General features: G+C 40.1%; 1 protein-coding gene across 1 annotated transcript; it reads right to left on the reverse strand.

Moving 5' to 3' along the window:
* Nucleotides 1–1,069: 1,069 nt before the first annotated feature.
* Nucleotides 1,070–13,465, reverse strand: LOC101467951 (transforming growth factor beta-3 proprotein). The gene is made up of 7 exons (XM_004541874.4): nt 12,461–13,465; nt 8,445–8,608; nt 6,312–6,441; nt 6,089–6,196; nt 5,288–5,453; nt 4,943–5,096; nt 1,070–2,874 (listed from the first exon to the last, which is right to left on the reverse strand). Exons 1-7 carry the CDS (start codon nt 12,804–12,806, stop codon nt 2,716–2,718), a joined length of 1,227 nt encoding a protein of 408 aa, XP_004541931.1. The 5' UTR covers nt 12,807–13,465; the 3' UTR covers nt 1,070–2,715.
* Between the last annotated feature and the right edge of the window lie 2,464 nt (nt 13,466–15,929).

The following is a 15,929-nucleotide window of genomic DNA, read 5'->3' on the forward strand; positions in this document are numbered from 1 at the left end:
GAGGTCGAGGTTTAACAATGAGTTTCTACAGTCATCTGTAAAACATGGGAGAGGCTCTGTCATGGTTTGGAGCTGCATTTCAGACAGTGGTGTTGGAGATCTTGTCAAAATTGATGGAATTATGAACACAAAAAAGTACCATAAGATTTTGATCCAGCATGTTATACCACCTGCAAAGTATCAGATTGGCAGCGGCTTTGTTACCTGGATAGAAAGAGCACACAAACGAACACTATCAGTCATGGATTGACCTTCCCAGAACTTGGATGTTAATAATAATTGAAGCAGTGGGATCATCTTGACAGAGAACAAGAAGCCAAGGCAGCCAACATCCAAAGAATGTCTTTCAAGTAGTCTGGAGAAATATTCCTGAAGACTCCTTAAAGAAATGACAAGAAAGCTTGACTAAGAGAGTTCAGGCTGTGTTGAATAAAAAAGGGTTTTATATCAAATAATGTTTTTGTGTGTTTCGATACCTTGTTGCACCTATGTCCTATTTTCCTAGTAAACTACAAAGAAATAAGGGGTGGCGTGTGACTTTTACACAGTACTGCAAGTAATAGCATGAGCTTAGGCACCGCTGTAAAAAGTGTCTGGCTCTACTACTGAAAGCAAGTATCAAACTCTGAGGAGAACACATACCTAGGTATGAGGCGGTACTGAATGTAATATGCCTTTTTTTCAGTTTTTTTGCGTGATTTATGCTATCCATTTTATGAAAAACAAGGAAATAAAGAGATGCCTGTGCAGTAATACGCTCTTAAAATAAGAGTAATTGCTTTTTGCCTGGGAAAGCTGTTAAGCAGTAACCCCTGAGAAACTTGAATTTATCACTCTGGTTTAAAAAAAAAAGAAAAGGCTGTGCATGCGCCTGCAGGAAACAGGTGGGGTTGGTGAGATTCAAGAAAGAAAAATGATGTTTGCATGGAGCCAAAACATTATGTGAAAATAGCATTTTAAATGACATTTCAATAAGGCAGACAAGAACAGTTCATACATTCATCATCTCCTAATTTGGAGTTAAATGTTTGCACAGATTTGAACGTTACGCTTTAAGAAGGGGCTCATAGACTTTTGCATGATGTCTTTTTAATAACAATCATTTTATCAAACAACATGACTGCCAAAAAAACCAAACAAAAAAACAACAACATGATGTAAATGTCACCTAAAAGCTAGATGACTGCGATTGGGCAAATGTCAAACAGTACAGGGATTCAGAAATGAGTTGGAGAAAATGAGGTCTAACTGTACATCAGGCCACTGTCATGTTATAACTTTTCCTCCACTCCCTCTTCATTTCTGTTCCATTAGGACTTCACACTGTAAGAGAGCACCAAAACAAACAGAGACAGAGCAAAAGGGAATGAAAGACTGCAATGTTTTGGGAAGCCCAGACTGCACATGTAAATTCCTTGTCAGCGGGCTGGAGTGAAGGGTGACAGGTGAGTTGACAGGAGACAAAAGAAATAGAAGAAAACAGCTGCACTAAAAAAATGGCCTTTAGTCAGACAAATAAGGGGATTCCACATAACAGGTTAAACTCCTATATGGACAATAATGTTGCATATTCTTTCTAAATCACAAAGGAAATGTAACAGTACCCACAGTTTAATATAAAACTGTTACACGTCAATCTTCTTCCCAGTTAGTGAAACAATCACTATACGACAAGTTGCATAACAGACTAAATCTGCTATTAATGTAAAAGAAGTCTCATAAAAACCTGTTGCATAACACGTGTTCTTTTCCAGTATATTCTTTGATGTCCCAAAAATAATGTGAACCTGTTAAAGATGAAAACTTCCAGTGAATGGCAGTGTGCTCGTGGCTAGTTTCCATCACAGTTCTTCCCTTCCATACAGGTCCCCTCTTCTTCTTCTTCTTCCATTCGTTTTAATAGATTCACCGAGAAAAAAAAATAAAAACGAGACCATTGCTGCTGGCTGGCCAAAAAAAGAAAAGCTTGGCTCAACCTTCTTTGTTCATTGACTTTCCATTGCAAATCCAGCAGGCATTCTCTCTCAGCTCTCCTTTTCCCTGACCACAGCTATGGCTTTGGATACAGCAGCAAGTCTGTCCTTTCTCCTTTTGTGTTTGAAGATAATGCCCACTGTTTGAAGTGAAGGGAATTTAAGGCAAGTTTAAGGGAAAATTGGGCCTGAAAGAAGAGACCTGTCTATATTTGTGACGACTAACAATGTAAAATCAAGGCTAGATTCAAGAAAGAGTTACACAAAAATACTACAACGTAGCCCTCTTTGAGTAATTATCAATGAAGCAGCTATAGTTAGTTTTTTTGTTGTTTTTATTTTAATTTCTTTCATTTTGTCACAAATAGGTGCCCTTGTCAATCTAGCCTCTAAAGTATGTTGTCCATCCTCACAAATATAGGGGGAAATATTTTAAGCTCAAGTCTTATTTGGGACTATTTTTTTAGTTAGATTCAAATTAAACTACTTTACTTGTCAACCAGAACCAATTGAGGGAAACAATAAAAATTAGTATCAAAATATCAAGTTTGTTTGTTTTGGGGTTTTTTGTTTTTTGAGAAAATCTGCATCGTTAAAAATGTGCCACCTCCTGAGTGGTCTTCAAATCTAAGCCATGAGGCCACAGTTTAAGTATTTGTCACAGCTAAAAGTCCAAAAGTCATGCATGGGTTTGGTCTGTACCGAGTAAAATCCTGCCACACTGCCTCACATTCATGTCCTCTCAGCTACACTTGCAAGACTTGACAATCATGTTGGAGAGTTGCTCCACTTTAGGTGTCCGTCCAGAGTAGTAGAGTATAGTGAGGGGTTCCAGGTCTTGGGGGACACAGCAGGGGGAGGCGGATGCCTCTGGATTCAGAGTGTTGTAGAGGCTCAGCAGCTATTGAATAGGACATAGAAATTAAATAATTATAAAATTCACATTTGTTTTGTGTACCGTGTATCTCTGCTGTCTCTTCCTATGTGATATTACATGGCAGAGACATGGCACACAAAGACTTCTGCGCAGAAATCCATGAGAGAAAGTAGTAACAGCAAAGAGCCTCTGCCCCTCTACCAGAGAGCCAAACATCTGGTTTTTCACAGCCAAACTGGAGAAATATACACTCACTAGCCACTTCATTAGGTACACCTGTTCAACTGCTCATTGACGCCAATATCTAATCAGCCTAACACATGGCGGCAACTCAGTGCATTTAGTCATGTAAACATGGTGACGATGACCTCCTGTTCAAGTTCAAACTGAGCATCAGAATGGGGGAAAAAGGGTGATTTAAGTAACAGTGAACGTGGCATGTTTGTTGGTGCCAGACAGGCTAGTCTGAGTATTTCAGAATGTGCTGGCCGGCAGGGATTTTCCCACCAAACCATTTCTAGGACAATTTTAAAACAATAGTCCGAAAAAGGGAAAAAGAGAAAATAACCAACTCTGGGCAAATATCAGTATGAAAGATGAACATAGCTACAGTGACATCACCCAGTGGTTTGTGAAGTCCTGTTCTGAAGCCTCGTGACGAGGGCTTCCCATGTCGCCACCTTGGTTGCAAAAACTGGACATGACGAGGCTGGGCAGGTCTGACTGCGAAACCAAACGCTTACCGCCTAACAACTTGTGACTGACAACTCGTCAACTCGTAAGCCAATGTCTTTGTGGTTTCATAGCATGCATATGGTGCATGAAACATGGTACGATGTACACTGGCAAAAAACAATAACAATATGAAAAAAGAGTGACTGCAGAGTGACCTACAAGCTTAGCAGAAAAGTGACTATGGAAGTCACGACAGAAAGCTGTTTTCCCATAGACATCTATAGGGCCAGAAGTCTTTTTGCAACCACAACTATTGCCATCTGGTGACGTTCAGATAGAATGCACGTTTAAGACACTTCTGCATTGATGGAGTTTTCCGACCCACAAGGTACGTCCATGTTTTATACATGAACAACGCAAAAAAGCAAAAACACTGTGTTTATATCAGACATCAGTGGAGAATGGCCAGACTGCTTTGAGCTGATAGGAAGGCAGCAGCAATTCAAATAAACCACTTGTTACAACCAAGGTATCTCTCAACATGACAATAAGGTCACTGTACTCTAATGGCTTCCACAGTCACCGGGTCTTAATCCAATAAACCAACTTTGGGATGTGGTGGAATGGGAGATCCACATCATGGATGTGCAGGCGATAAATCTGCAGCAACTGCGTGATGCTGTCATGTCAATATCCACCAAAATGTCAGAGGAAGGTTTCCAGCTCCTTGTTGAATCAGAACTGCGTGCAACCTGATAATAGCAAGGTATAGCTAATGAAGTAGCCCGTGAGTGTATAAAGCATACCTTGTTTACTACTGATGCAAGTGCACAGATGAGGTTCATGATACACACACACACACACACACAAAAAAAACCCCACCATAAAAAATCATGAAAGGAACCAATTTCTGGCTAACATAGCTGTAGCTCTTTTCCTTTCCCCTAAAGTCAACTTTCTTTTGACTGGATGCCCCAGCAGGTGGGGATTCATTCAGTTTACATATCAAATAAAGAATATAGCTCTTTCCCCATGTTTAAATACAGGGCTCAGTCTTGTTAACACAAAACAGCTGCCTGGAGATTCAGTGGCAAAGTGGCTAGAGTTTCTGCTAGAAGAGTTACAGCCCAAGGCATTTTTATTTTAATCAATGCAATACCTATACTCTGACTGTGAAAGATAGCTTTCAGATATATTTATCAGATATATTGATTTGTGATCAAATGGACAAGTTTTTTATATTTTGTTTTTTACACTGTAATTTAAAATACCATGTATAGTTGTAGTGAATATACATATAAAACATTGACATTTATGATGCTTTTTTTTCTGCAATCTACGATGTACTTAAAGGTATTTTTGTTTCTGCTGCTGTAAATTCTACTGTGCAAAACTCCCTCAGCATAATCCCACTTACCGAGCTGTGCGTTGTGTCTGAGCTCCTCAGGTAAGGGCATGGCCCAGAGCAGTAGTTGGCATCGTAACCACTGGGCTCGTGGATCCACTTCCAGTCCAAATCACGGCGGAAATCAATGTGCAGCCGGCGAACACAGCAGCTCTCCTCCGTGTTTCTGTGATGAGGAGGAACAACAAAAACATAGTCAGTCTCAAGAAATGTTTTCAGTGGAACATTTAGGTTCTCTTAATATTTAATTGTTGTATCAAATATTTAAGCTCCTGCACATGAAAGTACCATTAAAACTTGACAGCACTAAGAATAGATTTCTCAAGGACTAGCTAAAACTGGCGTGAATCCCCTTACGAGAAACAGTAGTTTGTGTCCAGCGCTCTCTTGCGTCGGCGTGTTGACTGAGTGTCCAGGCGGTGGGGCGGGATCATCATGAGGATGAGATGAGGGAGATTCTGTTCCATTTTCCTCTTCAAGTGATCCAGATCCAAGCGACTGTGCTCCTCCTCTTCATCAATACCTTGATTATAAACATGATCCAAGTGCACAACTATTAACAACTGTGGAAAAAATCCATCCTTTTTTATCTGAGAAAGACCTTAAATATTATTCACCATAATATAAGAGCACTTGTACTGTATTGCAATTCATCAAATTGAAGCATCTATGCTTAAAAATTATTTCTATGTAAATAACCTTTGATTATTTATCACAATAAAGATGTGATTTGGTTATTACGAAGATTACATTTTCTTTCTTTCTTCCTGTTAGAAGGGAGTTTTTCCTTCCCACTGTCGCCAAAGCGTTTGCTAATCAGGGGTTATATAATTTAGGGGGTTTTCTGTGTTTCCTTTGTGCTATTGTTGGGTCTTTGCCTTGAGGCAACTATTGGTGATTTGGCGCTGTATAAATAAAGGTGTATTGAATTCAATGAAATGTTGCCATGTAAATGTATTGCAGGGATGGTAAGAACTCACACAGAGCATAAAACATGACTTGCACAAACCCCTAGTAGCTATGTCCATCCTATATACTGTTTTTTTGTTTTTTTGTTTGTTTGTTTGTTTGTTTGTTTGTTTGTTTGTTTGTTTGTTTGTGTGTGGGGGGGGGGGGTATATATAAAAACTGATGTGACAAAATCTCACTGTAGCTCACCTTTAAACTTGACCTCCAGGACCTCACTTTCCTTGTCAATGATGTCGCCATTTGGGCTGAAGGTGTGGCATGGACAGTGGACACTAATTTCCAAACCCATATTAGATCCTGCAATTAAAAAAAGGCAAGCTTTCATTAACCTTAATGGTAATCCTTTATTATTCCTAATGATAACAATTCTGAGTTATTATGAAATGAGGAAATATGGAGATCTCAGGCTCACCTCTCTTCATCAGCCACTCCCGCACTGTTTCGGTCACATCAAAGGAAATCCATTCTGCGGTACCTTTGGTCAGCACATTCTTGGCTCCAATGAAGCGCTGCTTTCTAATGTGTTCATTTCGCCTCACGATCTGTGAAGCAAAAATAAATAGTTGGTCTGAAGCCTTTTTTCTTAACTGTTTTAGTTGTTCTTGTTCTGATTGTTCAATAATAGTGAATCATGTGGAGGAAAGAGTGCATTCAATATATTAATAAACTATGAATACAGAAACTATGAATGCACACACAAATCTGACACTCACACATCTGACTTTCCTCATTCATTTCCCTGCCTAGATTTAAATCTTCACCCTGGAAGGGGTTTTTCAAAAGCTCCAATTTCAGTGACCGTAAAATGACAGTAAAATGCCATTTATGTGTTGGAAAAGGCTAAAAGCTATAGAAAAGCTACATTTATCAAAATACGTGTGTGCACGTAGACGGACTGCAGGCAAGGGGTGTTTTTAAGCTAAATGCAAATTCCCACCTTTGCATAATAAGTCATATCATGTCATAACTGTTCAAATGATGAAGAAGGTTTGAAGTGGCAAAAGACAAAAATGACAAAATATGCATTTCTTACATCAGCCAGACTCAATATGCTAAAATTTAATGGTGCTATATCTTAAACAAAAGATGTATTTTTAATCAACAAAAGGCCAACTCTGCTATTATAACAGCTGTCAGTTACTTTTAGTTAAATTCCCCATTAATGCTGCTTTTCGCAGTGTTCCAGGAGACTGTATTATTGCATTTGATAAAATCAGACTAAACCTTGTCTTTCCATTTTTGTTGGCTTGTATTTGTTTCTTTATAACTAAAGACATGTGGGAATGTGCACAAGATCTATAAATTTACATTTGACTATTTCTGTTATTATTTACTTAACTTTTGGCAAGGTTGCTACAGGTCCCTGGTTTTTCTGTGGAATTTGGCTATTTGGCTAGAACATGCTATAAATACCTCCTCTGTCACCAGAGCAGGATGCAAAAGAGCTTTTTTCTAACCGCTATTAAGTCACTGAACAAGTTATGACCTGTTTATTTATTTATTATTAATTTTATTGACAGACATTCTTTTTTTGTATTTTGCACACATCTAAATTATTCTTTTTTTTTTCTTGTGACCTTCTAATCTAGAGCTTTTTTTCCATAGGTTTTTCACACACTTTTTACTTGTTAATCTGTGGTGTGACAATGAAGTTTAATCTGAATCCATGTTGCAGGTGTTTTTCGGTCAGTGGGTTGGGCAGATCTATTTTTATGAAAATAAAAAGGCAGATTTTAAACAAAATCATTTATTTACACCAAAATCTTACAAAACCAACCACAGAACACAGCATACATGTAAATACCAACATGCCAACCATGTGTATCTAAGCACCTGCACACACACCAGATTGCTATGATGCTTTTAACTGCCAAGATTAATACCAACTCTGGGTACTATGTTAATAGTATATTTTTCTGTCATTTAATTGTGTATCGGTTACTTTGGTGTAGCATTGGGGAGGTCCTTATCAGCAGGAAAAGTTGTAAAAGTTAAGAAGCTACAGTTAAAACTTTTTCACAGTTTCCAAAAACAAAGAGTGGACCGAATTGGAGTCTTTTCTGGGCCAACTCTGGTCCCCAGGCCATATGTTTGACACCCCTATCTTAGATCCTTATAACAGAATATTGCATTAAGGACATTAACTACAATATTCAGTACTAGAGATCTACACATAACTATAATTAAGATCATTATAGACATTTGTAGATGTCTACTACTTGTTCTTCGATAACACTGTCTGTGGCTAACTGTCCCGGTTCTGCAAAGATCTTGCAGGCCTGCTGAACCTTTCAGTTGTTCATCTATTTGTTACCTAGAGCCTAACTGCAATCGAGTTATAATTGTCTATTTTTTGTTAGTTGGAGCCTGAAATAACAATAGAACTGACTAGCTATTTCAAGACCGGTTTCTCAACAGTTCAGAATTGTAGTGGTATTTTTCTTTTGTTTGTTTTTCCTTGTATACAAAGATTACATCCAGAAAAAGTATTTGCGGTCTGCCTTTTATCTAGGTAGAAGGACAAGGAAACGGTACCTTTACGCACCTGGTAGAGCTCAATCCGCTGTTCATTCCTCTTGGCAGTCGAGTTTGGAACTCTCAGCGCTCGAAACTCTGCTCTGAACAGGTTGGTGGCGTTCCTCTCCATGGCGGAGATGTTAAAACGGAAAACCTTAGAAGTAATGCCTTTTGGGCAGTAAGACAGATCGTCTGGAACAAATAGAATAAAACAAATGTTTTGTGAGGGAGCATGCTTAGAAGCATTTTATGTCCGTAGATAGATAAGACAGATGGACCTTGTATAGATAAAGATACACAGTTCAAATCCGATCTTGGCCATAGTGGTTCTGTGGTGTCTGGCACTACGTTTATCACAGTGAACGACTAGTGTTGCTGCACACCTTAATCAGAACTTGTCAGTGTTTCTCTAACACATTTTGTCTATATTTGGTGGAAATGAAAATGTCGTCACTGAAATAGCATTATTTAGATAAGTATGACCTCACCTATCTGGTATCAAAAACCTTCCTATCCTCAGTCCCACTGACAACTTTTTGGACCTGAACCCTTTCTGACCATGATGACTTCTCCACAGCCCAACCTCAGTCCTTGAGACATGCCAGACTCTGTATAAGTACCATGCTATAAAAGGAAATCTTTCCGATGCTTGTTGTCCACACTCTCAACACAGTAATTTGAATGACCTTAAGGCTGCTCTGTGAACCAACTCGAGGCCGTGGCAGGTGTAAATGAAGCAGAAGGCTGCCACAAGACTGACAGGTCAACCTATTACCTCTGAACCCCATCAAAAAGCTAATGTATGTAAATGAGATAAAGCGCGTGATGTCACTGGCCCAGACTCAAATTTTCATTCCACAAAGTCAGCCTCCAAGCACTCTTATGCCTCATGCAGGGAGCACCATTGGCGCTGTGGCTTGTAATCACTGACAGTCTACTGTCTTAAAGGAGTGGTTTGATATTTTGTAAAACTTACATTCCCACTTCCTCGCTGTAGGTTACGTGAGAAACGTGACATCACTGCTATGAATTCCACCCCAAAAAAAAGGATGGCGCGAGCTAACAGCTAGTCACACGTCATTTCATTCTCAAAAAATAATAGGATCTAATGTTGGCAGCTAGATGCAGTATTCTTGGCGTGTGGTAATACATGATGTCATTCACAAGCATGTGCCTATTGTGGAATGATAATAAAATCTGTGGCCACCTTTAATGAATGACAGTACATTCTAAAGTGTAATCAAGGGTAAATAACACAGACCTCTAGAGCGTAATTGGATACAAACAAGTCATGTGACGTTGAAAAGAAAAAACAACTGACACGGTAGAGGTTTGGGAGTATAGTTAATGAATGCATTAACAGGGCCGGATACTGCACCACTGCTCAGTCTTGCTGCTATGCTTTCCAAGTACCCATTTGCATTTGAATTGAAAACAGTCCCTGTGGTCCAGAAAACGTTTTTTCCCCGTAGACCGCCATTATCAAAAGAGACATCTGTAAAACTGTTAAATACGATGGATCAAATTCATGGAGTCTTAGCCACAAAAGTGAGTTTTTATTTCTTGTCTATGGACTGCAGATTGTGGGACAAACCAGTCAGTGGGCAGCTAATGGTGTAACCACAACAACAAAGCTTCACTAAGAGCTACAAAGTGTTCGAGTCACTTTAAGAGGGGTCACAGTGTTTCTACCCAACATTACACAAAACAGTCTCTCAGTAAAACCTTCCCAAGTCTTATCTGCACCTGAATCTAATCTAACTTTAACTGTAGCTTTATCATTACACAAAAGAGATTAGGGGTGCTTTGTAAAAGGTATCCTGGTGATAGGCGTGGCAGATCAAAAAGTGCTTCGTCTGTATGTGTCGAGGGCAATGAAAGCTGATGTAATTTGTTTTTATTTTGAAAGATTTGTTGGAGAGTTTGACACATCATCATACCTTAAAGAAGATGGGGATTTGTCTCCATCTGTTACATAGATTTTGAGTAAATACATAAAAAACCCTGCATTTTTCTGCAGGAGAAGACATGTTTTAAATTTGCTTGAGTTGTTGATGAACTGGGTTAAAACAGAGGGGACCTTACCCATTTGCTCCCATTGAGGTAAAACTTATGTTTTGAGTTTTGTATGTCTTGTATGAAGAAGTAAACTGGATAAACATGGAGAATACATTGCTTTAAATGTTGTTTTAATCTAAAAGATGTTTGCGTTGCTTTTTTTTTTCCTTTCCTGCAAAATTCAAAAGTGGACCTCAACCAATCTGAAAGTTCATCATCTTTCCTTCTCCATCATATGAAAATCACATTACCCACTCTCAGTTTAGGGGCTGAATGAATACAAGTGGATATACTGGGCATTGACAGAATGCATATTTCCAAGTATGAGATCACACTGGACATATTAAAAAAAACACTGGCATACACATACAACTCTTGTATTTAAGATTTTGTCATCAATCGGCGTGTGTTATTCTGTTTAAACACCAGTGAACAGGACACCGTATATAAATCTTTGTCGTCACATTGTCGTACCTCGAGACCATCCGTGGCTCTCAAATCCAGCTACGAGTCCACCATCTCAAGGCGCCTATTTCCTGGTGTTTTTGTCAAAAACCATTTTGTGAGATTTGAAACAGAACATTGCTGAGGGAAAGTAGGTCTTTTGAGAAACACCTGTTGATTTCAAAGGGACTGTGATGCAATGGTCTTGGCTTTGCTCTAGACCATGAGGCCCGCTTCGCCTCTCGCACACGCACAGCAGTTATCCTATTCTGCTTTTTCGGTAATCCAGACTCAGTCGGACCACATGCCACTTGAATTTCCTTCAAGTGCTGACACATGTCCCTCCAGCACAGGTTTTCCAATTACAGTTCGTAGCTTTTTATTCTATAGAGGAGAAAGTCAAATATGGGTTTAACACATGTAGAGGAAATAATGTGAGCCTAAGCAGTCTTTATGTGTTATTTTAACAAATATTTCACATATAAATTTAAACTCATTTTAAGCCAAGTAATGACTTATTACCTATACCTGCTGGCAATATGAGATGCTGGCATAGTCTTTAGACTTAATTGGGTTTAGGGCTCAGCCTCACACACGGTTTAGTAAAGTTAAACCTGAGCTGTCCTGTATGTGATCTCATTCTCGTGGGCCACCCGCGAGCATAATTAACTAGCCAAGACGGCCAGTGGGGTCACTGCCATCTCAATAGGCAAGTGGGTGGCACCAGCATGAGGGCTACAGAAGAGCCAACTCCTCCCATGCAGAGAAACTCTAAACCAGAAAAGAGTCCTTCTATCCCAGCTAATGGGGAGGTCCTGCTGTCTAGCTTTTCCTGCTCATTTCTGATAACTTTTCCAACTCCTTCTTCTATAGGCATCCCCATCTGCCTGTGCAGATGTCCCTCTCATTTGAACCTGACTGGAAAGGAAATGGGAACATCTGGGATGGGAGACATGAACCATAGAGAGGGGAAAAAAACAAAGCGAATAAGAGCGGAGTCAGGAGTGGGAGGAGAGTGGCCTTCCTGGAACACAGGTTCAGACATAAAACAGGTTGGCGAGCACAAAAGAAATAAAGCACATCATTCACAAGGGCACTGCTTTCTGTTCGCCTTTTAGTTTTACAAAAATTCAGAGAAGAGTTTTATACAATTAAACATTAATCTGCCAAAGGGGAATTTGTTTTTTCTATGTTTGCGATGATTATGTGACACTAACCAGTTACCAGCACAAACACTAAAAAAGAGGATTTAGTTTGTAAAAGAGAGGACGGCTTGAATGGAGTTAAACGTGGAATATAAAAATATATATATTATAATAAAAATAATATCATAAAATTGAGAGAGTCTTTTGCCAGCTAGAAATTTTATCAATCTAAAACTGTCAATGAAACGGAATTACATAATTGCTGTTTTGAGTCTTGTGCCGCTGGGTTTAGGCGTACACTCTTCGTTTGATGCGTAATTACGCACTATGGACACGTTGGTGGCTGGCACAAGTTGGAGAAAGACAGCTTGGCTGTCTGAAAAAGTGCGATACTTACTGTTCTCCGGCGGTCCGTTGTCCATGTTGAATTTGTATATCTCTTTGGCATAGTACTCTGTCTCTGTGTTGTCTTGACCGCAACTCTGCTGCCGATCCCTCCCCAACTCCTCCAGTAGCTCCTTGGTGCTGTTATACAACGCTTGGATTTGATAGGGGATTTTACTCGGTCCAAGGGATTGTGGAGGACTAGTCAGCCGAAGTTTGCTCAAAATTTGACCCCGTATCGCCTCGACCCTCTTCCTTTTCACATGGTCAATATCCACAGTGGCACAAGTTGACAGGGATGAGCTCAAAGTTGCGCAGTTGAGGAGGATGACAAACAGTAAAGCCTTGCCCAAATGCATCTTTCTCTCTGCATTTGTTCGCTCGATGGTTGAAATGTGTGGAGGACTACCAGGGTCCGTGTCAACTATCCGTCAAAATCACAGTCCTGTGACCTATGGTTCTTCTTGTGCTTCTCTAAACTTCCCTTGGAAACTAATGCTTAAAAACTCCTCGCTTGTTTCGTTTTCTTGTCCCCTTCGCCTGCGGAAATCCAATTTTGTGTTCGCCCATTAGACACAACTCAATTCAAAGTCCCGAAAAAGACGCTCTCCCACATATATGAAACTGATCCGTAGAAACAAGCAATCTGGTCTTTTGCATACTTGTACTCACTCCAGCAGATTTATCCGGTAGCCTGGCACACTTCTCCTCTAAGTCTGTATCACTTAAATGTGGAGCCGCCTTATTGTCTCAGAGGAGGCAGACCGCAGGTTGTCCCGTTAACGAGGTATATGCGACTCTGAGCGGTCGGTATGGCCTCACATGAGCTTTATAGCGGTCGTTTCTGACGTTTTGATGGAGGAGGGTCCCCGGGAGCGCCCAAAACGTAAGCGGGCAGTGAATGCAACGCTCCAGTCATCAACTCTGACATAATAAGCAAGTTTCACGGGCAGGCCCATCAAACAGCAGGGACAATTTAAGCTCCAGCCCACATTTGTTTGTTTACGAAGGTATTTGAAGTGGTGTTCAGGTCTGGTCTTGTGGTCCCCGTTTGTGTGAGTGTGAGTTCGCGTGTGTCTTTATAGTCGTACGTCGCTGTAAATTATAACCGTGTTGAAATCTCAGTTGGTGCGTCTTCTGATTGTCTGCTGTCGTATGCCCCCTAGTGGCAAGTTGTACCACTTGCAGTTGCCAATTTTGTTTCCCCAACAAATTGCTCAAAGAGCCTTACACTTGAAAAGGATGTAATACTGTGTGGTGTTTATTGTCCAGATACAAACGTTTGGTGTTGTCTTTCCCTCTAAACAGCCCCGGAGGAAAGTTGTGGTAGCAGCTTTAACAATGGCAATAAATAGAGGTCACAAAGTTTACACATAAAAAAATCCATAAAGATAACAAGTGATAATTCACTGTTGGGTATTTTTGTATGTGTTTGTTTTGCTCTGTTGTCTGATGTTGGAGTCTTCCCACAAAGACCAGCACAAAACAGGGCAGCGGTTGTTGTCCAAGGTTGCACTCAGATTACATAGATCCTTTTGAAACGTCACTTTCAGGCAACGTGATTACATTACTGTTGAAAAGAACCAAAGTTTCCTCGCTGTCAGCGCAGATTTTCCCATGCCCTCTGCAAACCGCCATCCACACAGAATTTTTTTTTTGTTTTTGTGCTGATGTCTGAAGGCCTTGGAAGCCTGTAAGTTATTATATATTTACATCCCCCCACCTCCACCCCTCACCCAGCTTGTTTTATCTCTTTTCATAGAGCATATTCACATTTCTCAGACCTATTTTAAGTCGAAGCTCAGTCAGACACTGGAGGCCCCGTACCCAAACATGGCATTTCGCCGTGTTTATTTTGTCCACCAGTTTGCATAGCAAGAATAATTTCATACAATTGCCAAACTTGGTAAATATTTGGCATTAAGAGTAAGCTCAGGTGTATCATATACACATTTATTGGTTGACTTTGCAGGGAAGCATTATTGGGTAAATATGCAGATTATAGTGAAAACATAATTATGATGTGAATCCACTTACTGTCTGTTTTATTTTTTACAGCCAGATGTCTTCTCAGAAAAACATGGCTCATACTCTTTATGTAATAACTCTGACTTCCATTTACTCTTTGGCTTGTTAGGAATGCCAAGTATCCCTGAATCGCAGTTATTGTTTAACTCTTTTAACTGTGGTGAAGATTTTTTTGTTTGTCCATTAATAACCAAGATTCTCTGTCTTTGCTGCTTTTGATACTTTAGTCACAGAAATATATGTATTTTTGTGTCTACTTGAATCCATCTCCAAACTAAAGTCTCTCCAAACTCCAGCTGAAACGCCTTCATCTATAACTTGATGTCGGGAGCGATATGTAAGCAATCCAAACCCAAAATTAACTTAAATGAGGGAGTTTGGGTTTTTTTGTATGATCCCAAAAAGAGCAGAGTTTTTCTATAGCTATTGTCAGAGTATTTTCAGGCAGACACCCAGGTCTCTGGTTTCTCTCAGCCGCTTACCCACAGTGCTCTATGCATACTTTAATGCACAAGACTCAAGTTTATCAGAAGAACTTTTGAAAACGACTTTGGGGGAGAATGTGAGATATTTGTGACAAAACAAAAAGGCATTTTTTGACTTTGTTTTTGCTCTTTGCTGTTGTCCATAATGCTCTGGTGAATCTCAGCATTTTCCCTGTTTTGATGGCTTTGAAGGAGCTCTCTGCTGTGCAACTCTCCCACTGCTGTCTTATTCATCCTTTGGCAATTCTCCATTAAGCCAGCAGGTGATGCTGCATAACAAACAATATCTGCTGTTAGTGTCTGAATCCACACACAAGAGCGGAGGAAAGAAAGCATCTTACACAGCCCCAGAGCTAAATCTAAATTATAGTGGACTCATTTTTAAGTGAAGATGTAACAACAGGCAGACCTGTGCTCTAAACTGTGCTCTCACATAAGGATTTATTTAGATGTTCTGTAAATGTATCACAAAAACCTGATGGAACCTCAAACAAGAGCAAAACCAATAACAATGGGTTGAGATGATAGGTGCAGTAGGTTCAACCTGCCTGAGGCTTCTGTGTGTGCACTTTGCATGCTCTCTCAGTGCCTGGAACAAAGTGAAGAGAGGACTCCCTAAGGAGGCAAAAAGCATTACCTTAAAGCCCTAAAACACACACATGTGGATACATACATGCACGTTGTAGTATTTTAACTGTCTGGACGGGGTAGGACTCTTAGACACAATCCCAGACACCATCATCAAAGTTCACTTTTACTCGAAGCGTCCTCCAGTGATTACCTCACCGCTGGGTCAGGTTTAAGTGAGTCACTCTCAGGCAATCTCTCCGTCTCGCACAACACACGGAAAAGGAATGCAGCTACAGATCCGAGGATGAAAATAAAAACACATGCTCTTAGCCACACAGAGAAGTATGCCCTGTTTTTTGTGGGGTTTTTTGCTGTCACGTAGGTGGGATTCCTGCTGAG

This window comes from Maylandia zebra, linkage group LG15 (genome assembly GCF_041146795.1).
Source record: "Maylandia zebra isolate NMK-2024a linkage group LG15, Mzebra_GT3a, whole genome shotgun sequence".
In the NCBI taxonomy this organism is placed as follows: Eukaryota; Metazoa; Chordata; class Actinopteri; order Cichliformes; family Cichlidae; genus Maylandia; species Maylandia zebra.

What these genes read in the sequence shown, in the direction of transcription:
- LOC101467951 (XM_004541874.4), bottom strand. Translation starts at nt 12,806, where the DNA reads ATGCATTTGGGCAAGGCTTTACTGTTTGTCATCCTCCTCAACTGCGCA. An exon ending in GACACAAACTACTGTTTCTC is followed by an intron (nt 5,097 to 5,287) that starts GTAAGGGGATTC and finishes TCCTCATCACAG; the next exon opens with AAACACGGAGGAGAGCTGCT. An exon ending in CAGACACAACGCACAGCTCG is followed by an intron (nt 2,875 to 4,942) that starts GTAAGTGGGATT and finishes CCTATTCAATAG; the next exon opens with CTGCTGAGCCTCTACAACAC.